Genomic DNA, 22,563 nt, shown 5'->3' on the forward strand with positions numbered 1-22,563 from the left:
AAAGAGCTGTTTTTGAGGTATAGCGGCTTAGTCCAATTATAGCTGGTCAGTGAGGAAAGGAAAAGCCTCTTTGAATTTAGCACAGTCATTATGGCCCAGCTCCAAGAACATCTTGAGTTGAAGGAGAAGATGATGTAAAAAAAAAAAAAAAAGAAGATTATGCAGTCAAGAGTGAGTTGGACTTGCACTGGCCGTCATCTATTTTACATATGGTAATGTATATGTTTCAGTGCTATTCTCGCAATCATCCCACCCGTGCCTTCTCCCACGGAGTCCAAATTCTATTCTTTACGTCTGTGACTCCTTTGCTGCCCTGCCTGCAGGATCACGGTTACTGTCTTTCTAAATTCCATATATATACAGCAGGGCACCCGAAGCTGGTGCTCTGGGACAACACAGAGGCATAGGGTGGGGAGGGAGGTGGGAGGGGGATTCAGGATGGGGGGAACATATGTATACCTGTGACCAATTCATGTTGATGTATGGAAAAAAAATCACAATATTGTAATTATCTTCCAGTTAAATAAATTAATGAAAAAAAGAGTGAGTTGAAATTGAGGGCACTTTTTGTTTTTTAGACCTTACTGAAGACACAAGCTAAAGACAAAGGAGAAAAGGAAAGGTATGCCCTTTTGAATGAAGAGTTTCAAATAATAACAATGAGAGATAAGAAAGCCTTCCTCAGCGATCAATGAAAGAAATAGAGGAAAACAACAGAATGGGAAAGATGAGCTCCCTATGTTATACACTAGCTTTGTAGGTAGATACCTATCATGGTAAGTCCCACTCTTTGCGACCCCATGGACTATAGCCCACCAGGCTCCTCTGTCCATGGAATTCTCCAGACGAGAATCCTGGAGTGGGTCACCACGCTCTCCTCCAGGGGATCTTCCTGACCCAGGGATCGAACCTGGATCTTCTGCATTGCAGGCAGACTTTTTACTGTCTGAGCCACCAGGAATTGATGCTTTCGAACTGTGGTTCTGGAGAAGACTCTTGAGAGTCCCTTGGACTGCAAGGAGATCAAACCAGTTAATCCTAAAAGAAATCAACCCTGAATATTCATTGGAAGAACTGGTGCTGAAGCTCCAATATTTTGGCCACCTGATGTGAAGAACTGACACACTGGAAAAGACCCCGATGCTGGGGAAGATTGAGGGCAAGAGGAGAAGGGGGCGACAGAGAATGAGATGGTTGGATGGCATCACTGAGTCAATGGACACGAGTTTGAGCAAACTCTGGGAGTTAATGAAGGACAGGGAAGCTTGGTGTGCTGCAGTTCATGGGGTCACAAAGAGTTGGACATGAGCCAGCAACTGAACACCATCACCAACCCATCTCTGATAAAGCCTCATTGATACCTTAAACATCCTAATTCTATGTAGCAGAGGTTTTCTTGTGCTAAGAACCACAAATACAGATAATATTGAAACAAAAACAGAACAATGAAAGGGAAACCCAGAAATGCCTGGCTAGAATTCAATGTCATTTCTAAGAGGAGCTCTGTAACTGACAAAGATTCTTGCAGGGCTTGGAGATATGATCTGATTGGGTTAATAGTACAGAAGGGTTAAATTCAGAATGAAAGATAAGTCTTTAAGAGGTTTTTTTTTTTTTTGGTTTGTTTTTTAATTATTAAAAATGTATGCAGATAGATTTGTTTTCCCATAACATCAAGCGAAGAAGCTCTTTGAAATATCTGAGGGTCTCTTTTTCCATCTCTGTACACTCATACAGATCCACAGGATGCCAAAACATCCAGGACTCATCAAGAGAGCTAGTCAAACTCTTATTGTGCAAATGATGAAACTCAGATCCAGAAAGCAGAAATGAGTTGACCGATTAACATCAGATCCAGAATTCAGGTCTCTTTACTCCTTGTTTACTTCTAGATTCTTCAAGATAAACCTCTGTTCCTCCCCCAGGAGAGTGCCAAAAGCACAGGTTCACTACAAAGACAGGTGTACAGCTCAGAGAATCCGAGAAGACTTCATATGTCTAAGGATCTAAACCAGCAAGGAGCCCACCCTTTCCCTTTCCAGGTGGGACTGGTAACTTAACTGACATGTGTTTCCAAAATTTCCTTGGAGATCTACGTTGAAACCCAGCCCCTCACCTGTAGCTGGGCTGTTGCTGCAAGCATCTTCTGCCGAGTTTGTAGTACTGTGGACGAGGACATGGAGATCGGTACGCTTTGCCTCAACCACCTTATATCTTCCCACATACAAGACAGCTGCAAAAGAACTCACGAGGTCATATCATCATCCAAGCCAGTGCATGATTTAGGATGTGGCATCAAAGCAAAGCAGGGGGAAGGAAACCTGACACCCGATGTTTGTTCTCCAGTCCATTTTCAGATACATGCAAAACAACTTTTTGATCTCTGTCCAATTGGAAAAAGATCTGAATGTTAATGAAACAATCAGATCCCCATTTTAGTCTTTGCCAAATGATCCCATAACTCAGAATAGTGGAGACACAATCTGACAGGATGGAGGCTTCTTTGCTTTGAAAATGTAGTGTAGATACTATTTTAGCATTTTAATGACAAAGGGCATATTGGGCCAAAAAGAGACCATTGAGATGATTTACTCCCACTCCAATATTTTGCTCACTGGAGACTCCTCAACTTCTCAACTAAAGTTTTAGAGATTTATGTGAGGTACTGTTGGTGCAAAGTGGGGAAGAATAAAATTAGAACTCAGGATACCTTTGTGAACCACAGAAAATCTTGTGTAATGGAACTGGTGTGAGAGTCATCTATTTCAACAATCGGTATTTGATCTTCATTGGTGACTAACATATTGTCTTTGTAATAAAATATAACAGCTATGTAGAGTCCCCTGAAAAGAAAAAGCAAAATAAAAATTGTCCTCAACCATCTTCTCCAAGCCTGAATCATGGAAATAATATTTTGGGGCATGATAAATGATAATTTGAAATATACCTATGAAAAGATTCCTGTTAAGTACCACAAATTTATTGGCTAGAATACAAAGAAATAACTTTTTTGTTCAGATTCTCAGAACAAAGGTGAGTTTTATATTCTTTTAATAATAAAACAGAAATATTTACCGAGTTTCCACTCAGAACCAAAATCAGTAGATTCCTGAGATGCTAAGACTTCCTGGAAAAACTACAAAGGACCCACCGTTTCAAGGTCTTCACAAACTTGTTTGAGGAATGGAATAGGTGTTTCAGGCTCCTGGAGACTGACTGCTTGCGGCCCGAGGTTTGCAATTTTGAACTTTCTGGAACACAGAAAAAAATATAGTGTAAATTTCACTGGAAGAAGAGCACTCTCAGAGCCTTCCTCCCATCTTTTTGCCTTTCTCTCCCCTGTCCTCTCAGGGCACTTATATTCAGTTTCAGAGGGACTCAGCTCATTCACTTTGTCCAGAAGTTTCTGTATCTTGAGATACCAGTAGTTAACTCAGTTAATGAATAGCTCCTCAAAACTGTTGAAGATGAGTAACGTTTATAACTCCAGGGGCAATCACGCAGGTGTTCTGTTTATATCCTCCTTATTTATTACGAGGTGGGATAAAAAGAAATAGAATCAACTTTTGTTCCCGGCCCATATTGCCTTTTAATATTCACTTCTCAATGTTGGCAAAACTCTTATTAGACTACATATTCCATTAATTTTTTTTCATTATAAAATTAATATAGGCACATTACAGGAAGTCTGGAGCATAGAAAATGAACAAAACCCCACACATGATATCCAGCCACTTTAGCAGAACCATTGCTAATATTCTGGGGTAGTTTTTGTTTTTTCCAGTGTGTATGTTGGCTTACAAAAATAGCTGTAGGCACGCTTAACATCCTCATTATTCAGAAGAAGATACTGACATAGAGAGGTTAAGGTTTGTCTAAAAAAAAAAAAAAAAAAAAAAAAACCCAGTACCCAGAATAATACATTTATTCACTGAACAAATATTTATTGGGACACTGCTGTATGTTAGGTTCTGTGGTTACTGTGATGAGCAAATCATCCATTGCTTCTGTTTAGCTCTTTTATTTACGATCTGGAGCTCTCACTGATAAAAGTACTACCATTGGAACGTATACATTACCATATGTAAAATGACAGCTGGTGGGAAGTTGGTGTATAACACAGGCAGCTCAGTGATAACCTAGTGATAGGTAACTGCTACTGCTAAGTCACTTTAGTCGTGTCCGACTCTGTGCGACCCAATGGACGGCAGCCCACCAGGCTCCCCTGTCCCTGGGATTCTCTAGGCAAGAACACTGGAGGGGGTTGCCATTTCATTCTCCAATGCATGAAAGTGAAAAGGGAAAGTGAAGTCACTTAGCCGTGTTCGACTCTTCACGACCCCATGGACTACAGCCCACCAGGCTCCTCCATCCATGGGATTTTCCAGGCAAGAGTACTGGAGTGGGGTGCCATTGCCTTCTCCGAGTGGTAGGTTATCTGGTGCTATCTGTGATAACCTAGAGGGGTAGAATGGGGTAGGTGGTGGGAGGGAGGGGACATATGTATATTTATGGCTGATCCAGGTTGCTGTATGGCAGAAACCAACACAACATTGTAAAGCAATTATCTTTCAATTATAAAAAAAAAAGTAGTAGATTTTCTGTAACAGTATTTGCAAGCAGTGCTACCTAAAGCTGAACTAGATGATCACTGATTTAATTCTTAAGTATAATTAATGAAGGGAAGATGAGGTTGTTGGGGTCGTCACCAAACTCTTGACAGACTTGTTACTGGGGATGAGAACAGTCTATCACTGCTCTTAGACATGGAAACCTGGGCAGATGGCCTGTGCCTGAGGCCCCATGTGGCTCTGCCTATGATCCTATAGGACAAGTTGGGAATGAGCTGACTGATGCAAGCTTTCATGCCAGCTTCAAGCTTGTGCTGATAGTGGTTAGTCCTGCCAGGACAAAGCGAAAGCATTTTCTTCTAACTTGGACATGAATTTGGCTGGCCATATCCTACTTGAAATGCTGCTGGGAGTTCTGATTAAAGGCAGCACACTGAACATATTCATCACATGCTACGAACATATTCATCACATGCTACTCTCTTCCAAACCTCACTAAAAGCAGAGTTGTTGTTGTTCAGTCGTTCAGTCATGTCTGACTCTTTGTGACCCTATGGACTGCAGCATGCCAGGCTTCCCTTCACCATCTCCTGGAGCTTGGTCAAACTCATGTCCATTGAGTCAGTGATGCCATCCAACCATCTCATTCTCTGTCATCCTCTTCTCCTGCCTTCACTCTTTTCCAGCATCAGTGTCTTTTCTAATGAGTTAGCTCTTTGCATCAGGTGGCCAAAGTACTGGAGCTTCAACTTCAGCATCAGTCCTTCCAATGAATATTCAGGGTTGATTTCCTTTAGGATTGACTGGTTCAATCTCCTTGCAGTCCAAGGGACTCTCAAGAGTCTTCTCTAATACCACAGTTCAAAAGCATCAGTTCTTCAGCACTCAGCCTTCTTTATGGTTCAACTCTCACATCCATATATAACTAATGTAAAAACCATAGCTTTGACTAGATGGACCTTTGCCAGCAAAGTAATGTCTCTGCTTTTTAACATGCTGCCTAGGCTGGTCATAGCTTTTCTTCCAAGGAGCAAGCATCTTTTAATTTCATAGCTGCAGTCAACATCTGCAGTAATTTTGGAGCCCAAGAAAATAAAGTCTGTCACTGTTTCCATTGTGTCCCCATCTATTTGCCATGAAGTGATGGAACTGGATGTCATGATCTTCGTTTTGTGAATGCTGAGTTTTAAGCCAGCTTTTTCACTCTCCTCTTTCATCTTCATCAAGAGGCTCTTTAGTTCCACTTCGCTTTCTGCCATAAGGATGGGGTCATCTGCATATCTGAGGTTATTGATATTTCTCCTGGAAATCTTGATTCCAGATTTTGCTTCATTTAGCCTGGCATTTTGCATGGTGTAGTCTGTATATAAGTTAAAGCTGGGTGACAATATACAGACTTGATGTACTCTTTCCCTAATTTGCAACCAGTCCAATGTTCCATGTCCAGTTCTAACTGTTGCTTCTTGACCTGCATACAGGTTTCTCAGGAGGCAGGTAGGGTGGTCTGGTATTCCCATCTCTTCAAGAATTTTCCACAGTTTGTTGTTATCCACACAGTCAAAAGCTTTAGCAGAGTCAATGAAGCAGAAGTAGATGTTTTTCTGGAATTCTCTTTCTTTTCCAATGATCCAACGGATGTTGGTGGTTTGATCTCTGGTTCCTCTGCCTTTTCTAAATCCAGCTTGCACATCTGGAAGTTCACGGTTCATGTACTATTGAAGCCTGGCTTGGAGAATTTTGACCATTACTTTGCTAGAGTGTGAGATGAGTGCAATTGTGCGGTATCTGAACATTCTTTGGCATTGCCTTTCTTTGGGATTAGAATGAAAACTGACCTTTTCCAGTTGAAATAGATGTTTCTCTTGAATTCTCTTGCTTAAGAGATTTAAAAATTTAAGAGATTTTAAAAGAGGAAGGGATGTAAATCTATAAAGACCAAGAGATGGGAAAGGAGATAAAAGCAAGTGAATTTTGATAGCTAGGAAGCAGATGGACAGAGGGATTTAGTAGACTTGAGGAAGATGAATCCTTAACCAACAGTGGAAAAAGTTGGAAAGTAACATGACTCACCCCATGGGCATCACACACTGCTGGAAGTGAATGGTGAATGTGGAGCTAAAATGAGGAGGGTTTGTTGAAATCTGTTTAAAAAGTAGTTAGAGGTCTAGATGGCCTTCCCTATCCCTTCCTCATTCTAGATGAAAGACCATAGCTTAATTTCAGGAAAGAATAAAAACAGAGCTCTCTGGCGTGAAAGACATGATATGTGTGGTTATAAATGGAAGAGGGGAGTGGTATGTACTCAAAACAAGTGGATTAAATGAAAGCTTCCTTACAGCGTATTTCCCCACTGGACTCTGAGAACACTGGTACTCAAACTTCTATCCTCCAGGCAGAACACTGGAAATAGTGTCTGTTGAGACTCTGATTAGCATATGAATGCACCTAAAGATTCTGACATTGGCTTTATTACTTTCCTAAAGATAAAGCTATGCCAAATCACCCTGCAGTTCAGTTCAGTTCAGTTCACTCGCTCAGTGGTGTCCGACTCTTTGCGACCCCATGAATCGCAGCACGCCAAACCTCCTTGTCCATCACCAACTCCCAGAGTTCATTCAAACTCATGTCCATTGAGTTGGTGATGCCATCCAGCCATCTCATCCTCTGTCATCCCCTTCTCCTCCTGCCCCCAATCCCTCCCAGCATCAGAGTCTTTTCCAATGAGTCAACTCTTCACATGAGGTGGCCAAAGTACTGGAGTTTCAGCTTTAGCATCATTCCTTCCAAAGAAATCCCAGGGCTGATCTCCTTTAGGATGGACTGGTTGGATCTCCTTGCAGTCCAAGGGACTCTCAGGAGTCTTCTCCAACACCACAGTTCAAAAGCATCAATTCTTCGGTGCTCAGCCTTCTTCACAGTCCAACTCTCACATCCATACATGACCACTGGAAAAACCATAGCCTTGACTAGACGGACCTTTGTTGGCAAAGTAATGTCTCTGCTTTTGAATATGCTATCTAGGTTGGTCATAACTTTTCTTCCAAGGAGTAAGCATCCTTTAATTTCATGGCTGCAGTCACCATCTTCAGTGATTTTGGAGCCCCCAAAAATAAAGTCTGCCACTGTTTCCACTGTTTCCCCATCTATTTCCCATAAAGTGATGGGACCAGATGCCATGATCTTCGTTTTCTGAATGTTGAGCTTTAAGCCAACTTTTTCACTCTCCTCTTTCACTTTCATCAAGAGGCTTTTTAGTTCCTCTTCACTTTCTGCCATAAGGGTGGTGTCATCTGGGGTCTTTTTAAGAGCCCGATCCTTGTGTTCAAAGCTTCTCAACAGCTATTGAGTTCTCTTAAATCTGAGCACATATACTACAGGGATCACTGGGCAGTTTGGAAAGCAGGTAACAGAAAAAGCACCGGCCCAAAACAAGCAAAACAGCAGTTTAGAGAGGACTCTATGTTGAAAAAAGAAAACATAAAATGAAAAAAAGCCAATCATGAATAGCCTGAGAGACAAGCAAAGCTTTGCATCCTTGTAAAAGAGATACGTATCTGTAAGAGAAATATTCAGAGAACAACAGAGAGCATCAGAAACTAGAACTATGTTATTGAAGTCTGGAAAGCCAAACAAAAAATAAAACTGGGGGAATCTGCAAGAAAGTGGAGCAAAGGAACATGAAAATGTAGGAGAGGAAAAAAAAACAGAAGGGGCTGGTTTATGAGGTTCAGTATCTGAATTAGGGTTCTCATGGGAGAGAGCAGAGCAAAAGGAGGGGAAGAAATAATTAAAGAAATAATTTAAGAAAATATCCCATAATTGAAAGCTGTAAGTTTCCATATTGAAAGGCCTTGCCAAATGTGCAGCACAACAGACAAAAAAAGAGCCACTCAAAGGGGACATAGCAGTGAAATTTTAAAATAGTGAAGTTATCAGATCAGATCAGATCAGTCGCTCAGTCGTGTCCAACTCTTTGTGACCCCATGAATTGCAGCACGCCAGGCCTCCCTGTGCATCACCAACTCCCAGAGTTCACACAGACTCACGTCCATCGAGTCAGTGATGCCATCCAGCCATCTCATCCTCTGTCGTCCCCTTCTCCTCTTGCCCCCAATCCCTCCCAGCATCAGAGTCTTTTCCAATGAGTCAACTCTTCGCATGAGGTGGCCAAAGTACTGGAGCTTCAGCTTTAGCATCACTCCTTCCAAAGAAATCCCAGGGCTGATCTCCTTCAGGATGGACTGGTTGGATCTCCTTGCAGTCCAAGGGACTCTCAAGAGTCTTCTCCAATGCCACTTAAAAACTTCCAGGGCAGGAAAAAGTAGCTTTCATATAAAACTTCTGGAATCAGAATAGTGTCAGACTTTTTAGCGCTAAAGGCTTGAAAATGATGAATATGAAGGAAAATTATTTCAGTTGAGAATTCTACATGTATCCAAATCCTTAAATAAAATAAATACATCTCCAGACACTTAATGTATCCAAAAATTAGCTCCCAAGGATCCTATGAGGAAGCTACTAGAGGAAAGGCTGCACCAATGACAGACAAATCCCAGACAAAGGAAGAGATGGTAAACAGAGAACTCTAATATTGGAGAGTGGCAAGAAGAATCCTCAATAACAGACACGGAGGCACCCAGTAACCAGTCTAGACTGGAGCAGGTTAGAGGACTCTCTGAGAGGTTTCTTTAAGAAGATGTACTTAAAACTATACTTATGTATCTGATTGTACTGAGAAAAAAACTGATGGATCCGGAGAGTAGCTTGGGGATTAATTAGTTATAACACGGAAAGACAAAAAAAACACACAATAAAAGTTGAGTATTAACTACAGGGGAAATAAAAGTTTATGTAGGAAAGGAAAATGATCCTAAAATTTATATGATCATTATAGCATTAGCAGTAAATATTGACCTTATTAAAATTACAATATTAGGAGGATGCATGCATGCTTAGTCACTCAGTCATGTCAAATCTTTGTAACCCCATGGACTATAGCCCACCAGGCTCCTTTGTCCATGGGATTCTCCAGGCAAGAATATTGGAGTGCATTGCCATTCTCTTCTCTGGGGGGTAAGGAGGATAAGGGGGTAGGAATTATATGTGCTTGTAAGTGAGTGGAGGGATAAAAAAGAAATAATTATCTTCCTTAGTGAAATAGTAACTATAATTTTTTAAAATCAGGAATTAGCAATATAACCCTGTTATTTAGAGATAGAGAAAAAACATCAAAATAATTGAGCCTTTAGGAAATAGAAAACAGATGATGGGAGAAATTCTTTTTCTTTAACAATAAAGCTTTTCTTAATGCTTTACTTATTTTAAGTCATTCAGTTCTCAAATAACTGACAGGTTTACATAATTCTTATTTGAATTTTACAAGTGAGCAAAGTGAGGTATAGAGAAGGTGGGAATTTACTTAAGATCACACAGCTTTGTAAATGTTCAGCCTGTGTTTGAACCCACATAATCTGGCTTCAGAGTACAGGCCACTGAACTCTGAAGTATTAAGTATATAACTTAATTAAAAATGAAGACTAAACAAAAAAAATTAGGCTAAAAAAAGAGAAAATGAGAAATGCTGCTACTAGTTGGGGAAGGAGCCCATGAAAATGTCAAATATTCCAGGTCTCCTCCAGTTTGGGCAAACAGTAGAATTACACTTCTTGGAGCTCTTGTGGTAGGGTTGGGGCCATGTGACCAGTTTTGCTAATGGATTTTGAGTGTGAATGTTAGTCTTGTCCATATGAGACCTTCAAGTGTCAAGAACCCCCGTGGGTTCTGACAAATATTTCTAGAAAGAGTATCATGACAAGACTGATGGATAGCCAGCCCTCAGCTGACCAGTGACATATAGTAGTAGCATATGGGAGAAATAAATATTTTGCAGTTCATTTGGATACCACAGCATGACATAGCCCATCTTGACTGATGAAAGTGAAAGTGTTAGTCACCCAGTTGTGTCCAACCCTTTGCAACCTCAGGAACGGTAGCCCACCAGGCTCCTCTGTCTATGAAATTCTCCGGGCAAGAATGCTGGAGTGGGTAGCCATTCCCTTCTCCAGGGGATCTTCCTGACTCAGGGATGGAACGCAGGTCTTCTGCATTGCAGGCAGACTATTTTTTACTGTCTGAGCCACCAGACTGATACAAGATTTAAGCTCACTTCTCTCCCAAGAACACTGTGGCTGCCATTCTGTTTTTGCTTAGTTCAGAGTTCTGGAGCAATGATTAGCTTTCTGGACTCTGAATGCAGCTGGTCTTTAGCTTTCAAGTGCTTAGAGCATAGAGAGTTTATTTTATTCATACCAGTACATCTAGCACCTAACACGTAGTAGACAATGTTTCAGCTGATGTTTGCCAGTTGAAAAATTGGAAAATAATTGAAATTCACTCCTGTAGGGGACTGCTTTAGTGAACACAGTTGACTCCTTTATATTTCATTATGTATGTCAGGGCATTAACCTTGTGAACAATAAAAGCTGTGCAATACCTCCACTGAATTTCCATCTCTAAAGCTGTGAATTAGCTGTGGCCAGTTCTTTAGCCAAAAATAAAGAAATTAATGTGGGTTTTGGTGTCTTCCGTGTAGGGCTTTGGTAGGAGAAGGAATGTTTTGTTATTAGTTCTGCATTTAGAATATGCTGTTGTGTTTATTGAGTACTACAGCCTCATTACAATTGGTCAGTGATTCCATTTTAATTCCAGGACATATAAAGCACTGAGGATGGAGGGCGCACCATTCTTCAACTGGAAGAACAATGGGAAAAAAGAAGCTAGAGTTTGCCAAGTGCCTACACTATGCCAGATGAGTTTAATCCATTATCTAATTTAACTCTTATAACAATCCTGAAAGATAGATATTATTATGCTGGCTTTTTCTGATAGGGAAGTTATGGCTCGGAGAGGTTAAATGCTCTTCTTAAGTATGCACAGTAAGTGGTAAAAATGGGATTTTTAAATAATTGTTTTTTTTCTAATTACGAGAGTTGTAAACCACATAGTATCAATGTACTTGAATATTTTAAACTAAAGTTTTATAGTTTTCTGTATGCCATACCTAATTATCCTTCATTTATCCTTTTAGACTTAGAAAGATTTATGTTGTATCATCTTGGAAGATCATTTGTTTTATCCTGGAGTATGGCAGGTCAATGTTCCTCAAAGTTTGTGCCTTGGAACACTAATTCTGTGAAAAATGTTTTACAATGGCCAAATAAGTTTGGAAAATGCTGGCTTAACCAAATTCAAAATGTCTTTTTATCAGAGTCTTTAATATTTAATGTCTATTTTACATTTCCAGTAAAGGGATATATAATGTAACAATTCCCACATTTACTTGACCAGAGACCCTCTTTCAGCTGAGCAAATTATGCAACCACTCTTCTTTGGAACACACTTTAGATACTGTTTAAATATCCAATGTTCATTTCAATATAAAAATACTCTTCTCTTTTGGGAATTCTACTTAATGCCTTAAATCTTGCTTGATGCCATGTGTATATTTACATCCCTGTGGGGGGAAATATGTACATGATAAAAGTTGAATGGCAACTACAGAAATGACTGAGCTGTCAAGACAATCATTTTTCGATTATTGGACTGTGAACCAGTGGTATTGGTGAGAGCATCTAAATCCTCAGATAATATAAAAAACAATCCCTCATTCCACGAATAGTGTTAGCTTCACCCCTCTGATCTTTATCAGAAAACACAAAATGGCTTATGAGTTGCAAAGAAAAATCTATCCAATTGCTTTATCATTTTTGCATGCCATGCAGGAGCTGAGGGACAGGGAAATGATGGAAAGGCAGAAGAAGAGAAAGGAGCCTAGGTAACACCTGACTTGGTTAAATGGGCCCTGGATAACTGAGAACTGAGGGTATTTTGGCCAGTGTGGAATGTTGAAGGCTCTTTTCTGGCTAAAGTTTTCCTAGAGATCCAAGAATGAAATTCCCCTTGGGTTTCCTTCTCAAGCTTCCTCCATGCATATTCACATTTCCTAATGAACCAGCCACTCATTAGAACATGATTTTCTTGCAAACACTTGCCCTCATTTCTAGCTATAGCTGGCATTTCTTAACAGCTCTATATAGCTATATAGCAACTGGGAACAACTTTTGCTAGTGCTTAATATGATTTTCTTATACCCAGTCAAAACCCGTTTAGCATTTCTTAGTTTCAACCATAGATTTCTAACCTAGCTGGTCCAGCAGTGCCCTCTTCTAGAGAATACAATGCAGTTAGAGTTCTGATGGGTGAAGGAGCATGGAAAATGAAAACTTTATGGAACTTTTAATTCTCCAAATAAAACTAAGTGCCTGCTCCACAAATCATTACACCAATCAGAAACCTGACCCTGTCCCATTTGAACAGCTCAAGTAGAAAATAATCTTTTTAAAGCTTTGCAGAGATTTTCTGGGTATAGTTAGCTATGTCTAGAGAAGGTGTGCCCTACTTTGTCGTGAGCAGTAGTACAGGGAAAGATTAAAATTCAGGGGGAGAGTAAAAGCCAGCGCCCTGTCCTGATGGAAGAGTGGGACACAAATTGAGGTGTAACAAGAAGACTGGCTTGGAGACAGAAAATCTAGGTTGGTATCTTGATTCTGTTTCTTCTTGGCATTTTGCCTTGGTCAAGTCACTTAGCCTCAGGGATAATTTCCAAAATGAGGATGAAAAGAGATATTGAAAGTGAAATTGCGTGTAAACTTTATTATAAATACACACAAAAGTTTGCTGATACAATTGGTTGGGCTTCCACAGGATGCTCAGAGAATTTTTGTTGCAGGCAAAAAGTCTGAGGGTGAACGTCCCAAAGACCCGGCACACGGAGAGGCTCTGTGAAGGTGCAGTTTAAACAAAACTAGTGGCAGTCGCTATTTTTCCTGTGCTTGTGTGCAAACTGTTCCTATGGAGTGAGGGTGCGCAAGAAAGAGGAAGGGACGGAAGGGAGAGTCTCTTCTCAAGGGTTAAAGCAAGATAGTGCTGTAAAGTGATTCCAGATGTACAAATATTAATATCTCTCTCCCTCCTTGATGAATGAGAAGGTATGACCCAGTTAGGAAGCTGCTAAAATTACCGGCGCCACCGAGACCTCAGTCGATGGCCCGGAGGAGATTTTTATCCTTACCCCGGCAACTATAATGCTGATGAAGGGCTCGGACCTGCTGCAGCAGACCTTCCAAAACTTCACTCTGTCCCTTGTGTCTGGGTGCTCTGTCGTCATAGTCTTTCCAGTCTATTGAACAAAAGAAACAAACAGAGTGAAATTCTCAAGTAGGAGAGGCCTCCTCCCTGCCTGGCCTCGGGAGCTGGGTTGTACTTATACTACCCACAGGCTCTGTGGATGAGCACCCAGCACTCGCACAAGGAGCAGGGACTGCCAAGGGTTTGGAAGCTGCCATTGTTCAGGCCCTGTACAAAACAGTAATTGTGGTTGGTGTCTTGTGTTGGGCCGTTTTAAGGCAAGAGAAAATGGTAATCGAAAGCCAAAAGAAAATAGAGGATTTGGGAGTCCAGTGTCCCCTCCCGCAGCTCCTTACCCTCCTTTTGAGCATCCGTGTCCTAATCAGTTCCCCTGTCACCTCTCCATTCAGCACCCCAGGTCGCGACTGCATTCCCACAGAAGGAAAGAAAGGGGTGGGAATGTGCAGACTAGATGAAATCCACAGTCCCAATGCTTTTATTGTAGGTTTCACACTTTTGGCCAAATTGACATTTCTTTCCAAGGAAAGAGCCCATGTCAGATGCCAAGAAATGGAAATCTACATTTTAGCTCTAATGAATGTCTGCTTTGGTTAGCTGGCACGGCAGCTCCTCCACATACTCTGAGCCACCAACCACCCTGTCTGCTCAGTCTCTAAATATACAGTATTAGCTTACATGGCAAATTTAAATTGCAATACCCACTGAGATTTTTCTCCCCCTTCTATTTTCATTCCATTTGGCTATGATGATATCAAAAGTAATAATCCGTATGGGACTAATGTCAAGATTATAATTCTGCTGTCTCCAACTCTAGTTTTATTTATTTATTTATTTATTTTCAGCAGGTCAGCCATTTCAAAGTCCATCCCTTTCCTCCTCTAATCTCTTTCCCCCTGGCTTTTACTTTCTGGATCTTTCAAAAGCAGCAACTTAAAGTGCTTCTTAGTTTAAATGCTTTCTCTAAAATTGGTAGACATTCTTTTCAAGAAAGGCCAGTTAGTTCATGAATATATCTGAGGCTTAAGTTCTAATTGAACAAGTTTCAAGTTCCTTCCACCTAGAGTTATTTTAAAATAGCGAGTCTCTCTTGTTCAGCCTCTTGCTAAGCTGATGCCATGACAGTTGAAAGTGAAGTGAAAGTGAGAGTTGCTCAGCTGTGTCTGACTCTCTGTAACCCCACGGACTATACAGTCCATGGAATTCTCCAGGCAAGAATACTGGAGTGGGTAGCCTCTCCCTTCTCCAGTGGATCTTCCCAACCCAGGAATCTAACCGGCATCTCCTGCACTGCATGTGGATTCTTTACTAGCTGAGCTATGAGGGAACGCTGCCATGGCAGTTATGTTCAGTAAAAGCATTCTGGACTGGTCCATCCCAGGCCAAGCAGTTCAGCATAGTCAGAAAGGACTCAGGTTATGGAGTCAGATAAGTCTGGTTTTAAACCCTAACACTTCTGATTCCTAGTTTGGTATCTGTAAGCTGACAGCGACTTGACTCAGTAGTATGAAAAAGGGGTATAGTATCTATCTGGCAGGATTTTTGTGAGGATTAAATGAGAGGTGTATTATATTAGATATTCAGCACAGTGTTACATGGCAAGCCTTATGTCAGTAATAATTTAAAAAGAAGGGACCTCATTGGTGAACTCCCTGAATGGTGTATATGGAAACATCATTTCTTACCTTAGCAGATAATTCCCTTTGAAGTGGAAGGCCTCGGAGATTTTCTAATCCCTCTTCCTTCTCATCTATTCACCATGTACCCATCTTCCTTTTGCACCTCTCAGAAAATGAAGGCCCGGAGAGAGCCATTCCAGTTCTAAATTATTCAGCTTGTTGGTGGCGTAGCCAGGACTATAACATAGTCTCATGACCCTCTGTACAGCGCTCATTTCCTTATACCATGGTGGTGTTTTTGTTTTTGTTTTCTGTTGAGAGGGAGGGTGGGAGTCTGGTTGGAGTCTGTGCTGTGGCTTAGTTGTGGTCGACTCGAGACAGGGAGTTGGCATAGGTGCTTTCTGTGGATGCTGTGCCTTGTTGGCAGAAACCGTGACTTAATTTCTCTCTGCCTCAGGGCTCTTCTCTGTAAAGTGAGCTTTTGAATCTCTTTTTTAGGTTATTTGTGGTTTCAGAGGAATAATGTAAGTAAAGCACTATTCTGGGCACACTGGAGATGCTCATTAAATGTTGGTAAAGCATTGTGACTTGAAACATGATGGTGTTCATGTAGAATGGGCTAGGAAAGAGCTTTTACTGGGAAATTTAGAAATGTCCAAGGAAACAAATTCCAAGTGGCCCTTGGACTATCTATAGTGTCCCTGGTATCTGGACACAGTGAGAATAAACAATGCTCTCATGAATTCCCAGAGGCTGTTATGTGTTTTTTTCTCTTAGGTGAATATATCTGAAGTACTCAGATAAGATGAGCAAAGCTGTTTGCTTGAGCGAGACTCCTGGGTGGCTGAATTACTACATGACTCTGAACGTACTCATACATTCTAATGAGTGTTAATATTGCCATCAATTCAGGGGGAGATGAATTAGACCTGGCCCTTTCAGCTGAGCCCTATTACATCAGAGGTGAGCTTGAACTGATGACTTTATGATACATTAGAAAATTGCTAATGCTAAATTGCAGCCTTAGTGAGCACTGGACGTGATGCCAAGGTTTTTGGAAAGAATGAGTTTTTCTCATAGATGTTTGGAAGGTTCTGATGACTACATAAAATAGGAGACTTTAGGGATGAGGAAGAAAATTGAAAATATATTAAGAAATCAGGAACCTGACAGGAATAAACTTAGTGTGGTAGGAAAAGAGCAGATTGTGCCACATAATACTGTTCACTGTTCTGGTAACAAGAACACTCCAGTTGCAACACAACGCAGAGCTTACATTCGCTGGCGATATCAGGGCTCTCCTGATCGTAACTCAGACAAGCCTGTCTGGGTCCTGTTCTCTTGGTACGTACCATGCCGTTTAACATCAGTCTATAAAAACACATTAAGGCCTTTTGTAAAAATATTTTAAAAAGCTTTATAGCTTACTGGAACCATATTACCAAATTTCCAATTACTCTGTCATGTTAGAATACATTGTCCTCTAGTAAATATCTGAATGCTGATATATGTTACATCACAATGTCATACTCTGTTTATAAATAGAACCAGAGTGTTTTTATATTGTTCTTTCCAAGTGACATGGCAAGTCTGCAGCGACTGTAATGACATGTTTCGATTTCAGTTCTTTGCCAGATACCCCTACTAATCAAATGTGCTGTTTTAGAAAGTGTTGCCATTTGCTATGTTAATTACCGAGTAATAAGTAACTCTTCCCAGCCCTGGACAACTGTTCTTTTCATTCTGGAGAAAGCTCTTCAAATGAGCTGTGAGGGAGAGTATCTGAATAGAATTTGAGGTTTACAGAACCAGGATCCATCTGATGTTTATAAGTAAACACATAAGTCAGAACTTGCGTGGGGTATGCATTTGGAGTGGCTTCCCCCCTTTTACACCTTCAGGCATACTGTTTTTTCCCTCCTTTTTTTTTTTTTTTTTTGCTTTTCTATTCCTGTTATCCTTCCATCTTCAAAAATACACATCCTTCCTCTCTGTCCCACCCTGGAATGAGATTGGATCCTTAAGTATCTTAGTATACTAGACAGTATAGTAGTATCTTATCTTAATCTTGCAATATTCCCCACACGTGTTTCTGGCAAGCCTTCAGTAAGAAAGATGCCCAGGTAAGACTGGAATAGTTATTAAATCAACAAACGCTAGGGGAGTCAGGAGTCTTAGAGATCTTTGGTATTTGTGGTCCAAGGCTTTGTATGGTCTGATTTAGCTATCTGAATCCACAAGAGACAAGAATACACAGAAGAACTCTATAATAAAGTTCTTAATGACCCAAATAACCATGATGGTGTGGTCACTCACCTAGAGCCAGACATCCTGGAGGGTGAAGCGGGCCTTAGGAAGCATTACTATGAGCAAAGCTAGTGGAGGTGATGGGGAATTCCAGCTGAACGATTTAAAATCCTAAAGGATGCTGCTGTGAAAGTCCTGCACTCAATATGCCAGCAAATTTGGAAAACTCAGCAATGGCCACAGGACTGGAAAAGGTCAGTTGTCATTCCAATCCCAAAGAAGGACAATGTCAAAGAATGTTCAAACTGCTGCACAATTGCACTTATTTCACATGCTAGCAAGGTAATGCTCAAAATCCTTCAAGCTAGGCTTCAGTAGTACGTGAACTGAGAACTTGCAGATGTACAAGCTGGGTTTAGAAATGGCAGAGGAACCAGAGATCAAATTGCCAACATCTATTGGATCATAGAAAAAGCAAGAGAATTCCAGAAAAAACATCTACTCCTGCTTCATTGACTCTGCTAAAGCCTTTGTGTGGATCACAAAAACTGTGGAAAATTCTTGAAGAGATGGGAATACCAGGCCATCTTACCTGCCTCTAAGAAACCTGTATGCAAGTCAAGGAGCAACAGTTAGAGCTGGACATGGAACAATGGACTGGTTCAAAATTGGGAAAGGAGTACATCAAGGCTGTATACTGTCACCCTGCTTATTTAACTTATATGTGGAGTACATCATGCGAAATGCTGGGCTGAATGAATCACAATCTGGAATCAAGATTGCTAGAAGAAATACCAATAACCTCAGAAATATCAATAACCAGGAGAAATATCAATAACCTCAGAAATATTGATAATCATCCAGTGGCAGAAAATGAAGAGGAATTAAAGAGCTTCTTGATGAAGGTGAAAGAGGAGAGTTAAAAAGCTGTCTTAAAACTCAACATTCAAAAAACTAAGATCATGGCATCCAGTCCAATCACTTCTTGCAAATAGATGGGAAAAAATGGAAATAATGACAGACTTTATTTTCTTGGACTCCAAAATCACTGCAGACATTGACTGCAGCCATGAAATTAAAAGATGGTTGCTCCTTGGAAGAAAATCTGCAACAAACCTAGATAGCATATTGGAAAGCAGAGACATCATTTTGCTGAAAAAGGTCTGTATAGCCAAAGCTATGGTTTTTCAATAGTCATGCATGGATGTGAGAGTTGAACCATAAAGAAGGCTGAGCGCTGAAGAATTGGTGCTTTCTAACTGGGGTGTAGGAGAAGACTTCTGAGAGTCCCTTGGCCAAAAAGGAGATCAAACCAGTGAATCCTAAAGAAAATCAACCCTGAATATTCATTGGAAGGACTGATGCTGAAGCTGAAGCTCCAATAATTTGGTCACCTGATGTGAACAGCCAACTCACCGGAAAAGACCCTGCTGCTGAGAAAGGTTGAAGGCAGGAGGAGAAGGGAGGACAAGGATGAGATGGTTGGATGGCATCTTTGACTCAATGGACATGAATTTGAGCAATCTCCAGGAGACAGTGAAGGACAGGGAAGCCTGGCGTGCTGCAGTCTATGGGGTCATAAAGAGTCAGACACGACTGAGCGACTGAACAACAACAGCAATAATCCACTGCAGGCAGGAGTTGGTATTGGCTGGTTGGCTTTTAGTCTGATTGTCTGCCTGATAGCAGGGCGCTAGTTACTGCATAGAGTCTTGACTAGTTCCGACTTAATCCTGGCTCAGCCATGTACCAAAGTTGTGATCCTGGGCAAGGCAACATCTTCTCTCAATCCTAATTTCCTTATTAGAAGAGGAGGAGGAGAGCATGGTGGTTAAGAGCAAGGGACACAGGGTTTAGACTTGGCTTCAGTACTTGCTAATTTTGTGTTGTTGGGCTATATGTGTGTGTGTTATGTACATCAACATTAATAGTTCCCTCATCAGTAAAATAGTAAAAATCACCTCAACAGGTTTGTTATGAAGATTGACTTAATCAGTATAAAATTCTTAGGTCAACATGCAGCGTATGAGCAGCTTTAGAAATGTCAGCGCTGGTGTCCATAGTGACGCAGAGGATCATGGTGATGTTTGTCCACTAGATGGGAACAACACTGCTGTTGGGGTTAAGTGACATACCAACTCTGAGAGCTCATAATGTACCACCTGGTTCATGGTTTCTCCCAGGTAAGCGCTATTAGAATACTTGAAAAATGCATAAACGTATAAAAAGGAAACCAAAGAGCCTATAATCTTGTAGCCTAAATATCCACTGTTAAATTTTAATAATTATATGCAGATGCACCTACCTAATTGTGGTCAGACTCACAGTTTAAATGAGAAAAATCTGTGAAATTTGTTTATATAAAACTTATACTATATGAATGTCTTCTATACAATGTTGGTTTTTTAAAAACACCATTTTTAACGGTTGTATATTGCTCTATAGTGTGGATCCCTAATCATCATGTTTTATTTAACCATGAAGTTGATATTGGAATTTGTTCTCCCCATCACACATGATAGTTCACTATATCAATATATTGCTGCAGTGCCCATGTTTGTTCATGATTGTGTCTCTGCATCTGTTTCTTTAGGTTATATTCTTAGATGTATAATTATGGGATAGAAAGAAATGAATGTTCTTATAGCAGTTAATATAATATAAACATTGTTTTCCACAAAGGATGGAGCAGTTTGCACTTTCACAAGAACATGTGATACCATTTAAAATGATCACATTAGTGAAGATTTCTTTTTAAATTAAAATATAATTCAGAGCAATAGATTTATCATACAGAAAAATCTGTCATATTGTGGTATGTCTGGAGATATTTCTTCTTATTAAATTTTCTGGTTAATAGAGAATTACCAAATATACCACACATAAATTATTAATTTTAAACTAAGGGGCTTTGCTGGGTTTTTCCGCCACCATTACAAATATTACAGATTTTGTTTTTGGCAGAGTGTAGCAGAGTGCCTGTTAATAAGGACGGAATGTGAGTAAGATTTGCTAGATTTTTGGTGAGGGAGGGGAGGTGAGAGCTAAAGTGGATTGCATGTACTCGGGGCCAGCCAGTCCTAGTATGACATTTCAGTACCTCCCCACAAAAGCCCTGTGAAGGGTATGATCCGACCCATTCTACAGATGTTGAATTGAGACCCAGAGAGTTTAAGGAAATCTTTAAGGCCATGCAGCTAATAAAATGTATAATGGGTATCAAATTCAGTTTTGCTGGTTCCAGATTCCCCCTTCTTTCATTCCACTGAGTTGCCTCCCAGGGAAACATTTCTGCAGAGGACTCATTCATTACGTGGCCAGATGCTACTCTGAGGAGGTCTTGTTAGTCCGAAGCAGTGGGGAGAGGGAATGGCAGTGGCATCCCGAGGATGGAATTGGAGTTGGAGCCTGGCCAGGCTTGGGAGAGCTCACAGCCACCACCTACTAGAAGGAGAGGCACATGCTGGCGTCGTGGTCTGAGCAGGTCCCCATCCTTTCATGTTATAAGCCGACACTTGGACAAAATACTGTTGGCCCTGCAAAGTATCGAAACAGAGAGAATGATGCACTGGGACTTTTATTTAGTCAGTTTTACTCTGTGTCTGATGAACTCATTCATCCCATGACCCACACTTTAACTGTCTAGCTTTTCTTGACTACTATGGTTTTACATGATAATAGATGTGTTTGGGGTGCCCTCTTAATTTCTTTGTGCTTTCTTTTTTCCAAAATTGGAATATCATAGTTGTTTTTCCTGGCCTCCCCCCAAATATTATACACCAGTTTTTAAGTCATAGTCCTGTATGGTTTACCAAAACCTGCAATTTCTCACCCTTTATCTGTTTTTCCTTTTTTTCTGCTCCCTAGTGGCATATGCTATCACCTTTTTCTAACTGATCATCTTGCTTTATAAAATTGACAAGTTGTAATGAACACATTTTCAGATTAATAATTAAAGGTCTGCTCCATTCTTTCAGTGGTTGCATAGTACTCCACTTTGGTTAAACACATTTATTTATTTAACCAATCCCTCATCGGTGGGCAGATCGTTTCCACATTTTACGATACAATAAATAATACTGTAATAAATATTCTTTACTCAATTTTTTTAAATTAAATCTTTGATGTTACTTCCTTTTAAAAACCATTATTAAAACAATAGTTTATATCTTTAATGTCTTAAGATATCAAGAATTAAGGAGTTGTGGCTGTGTGGAGGTTCCTCAAAAAAAAAAAAAAAAGAACTTCAATATGATCCAGCAATTCCACATCCAGATATTTATCCAAAGAAAGCAAAACACTGATTTCAAAAGATATATTCATCTGAATGTTCATAGCCGCATTATTTACAATAACCAAGGTATGGAAGCAATCTGTGTCCATCGGCATATGAATGGATAAAGAAGATGTGATACACACACACGCATATACACCACACATACACACACACACACACACACACACACACAGACAATGGACTCAGCCATAGAGTGAAGTTTTGCCATTTGCAACAACATGGATGGGCCCAGAGGATATTATGCTTAGTGAAATAAACCAGAAAAAGATAAATACTGTATGATATCACTTATATGTAGAGTCTAAAAAATAAAACAAACTAGTAAATATAACAAAAAGGAAACAGACTCACAGATACAGAGAACAATCAGTGGTTACCAGTAGGGAGAGAGAAGTAGGGAGGAGAGAGAAAGGAGAAGAGAATTAAGAGGTAGAAACCACTCGGTAAAAAATTAAGAAGACACAGCAAGTATGTAATGTACAACACTGGGAATATAGCCGATATTTTATAACTTCAAATGACGTATGATCTATAAAAATATTGGATCACGACATTCTACACCTGAAACTAATATAACATTGTAAATAAACTGGACTTCTCTGTATTTATTTATTTTTGGCCATGC

General features: G+C 40.3%; 1 protein-coding gene across 1 annotated transcript in view; it reads right to left on the reverse strand.

The window, feature by feature from the left end:
- ANKFN1 (ankyrin repeat and fibronectin type III domain containing 1) overlaps positions 1-22,563 on the reverse strand; it is a 168,118-nt gene that overhangs the window by 59,587 nt on the left and 85,968 nt on the right. The window contains exons 6-10 of the mRNA XM_055577564.1: positions 21,087-21,177; positions 13,702-13,809; positions 3,152-3,251; positions 2,711-2,843; positions 2,117-2,233 (exon numbers count right to left, since the gene is read on the reverse strand). Of these exons, the coding sequence (XP_055433539.1) occupies positions 2,117-2,233; positions 2,711-2,843; positions 3,152-3,251; positions 13,702-13,809; positions 21,087-21,177 (549 nt within the window). The remainder of the gene's footprint in view (positions 1-2,116; positions 2,234-2,710; positions 2,844-3,151; positions 3,252-13,701; positions 13,810-21,086; positions 21,178-22,563) is intronic.

The sequence above is a fragment of the Bubalus kerabau genome, chromosome 4, assembly GCF_029407905.1.
Source record: "Bubalus kerabau isolate K-KA32 ecotype Philippines breed swamp buffalo chromosome 4, PCC_UOA_SB_1v2, whole genome shotgun sequence".
In the NCBI taxonomy this organism is placed as follows: domain Eukaryota; kingdom Metazoa; phylum Chordata; class Mammalia; order Artiodactyla; family Bovidae; genus Bubalus; species Bubalus kerabau.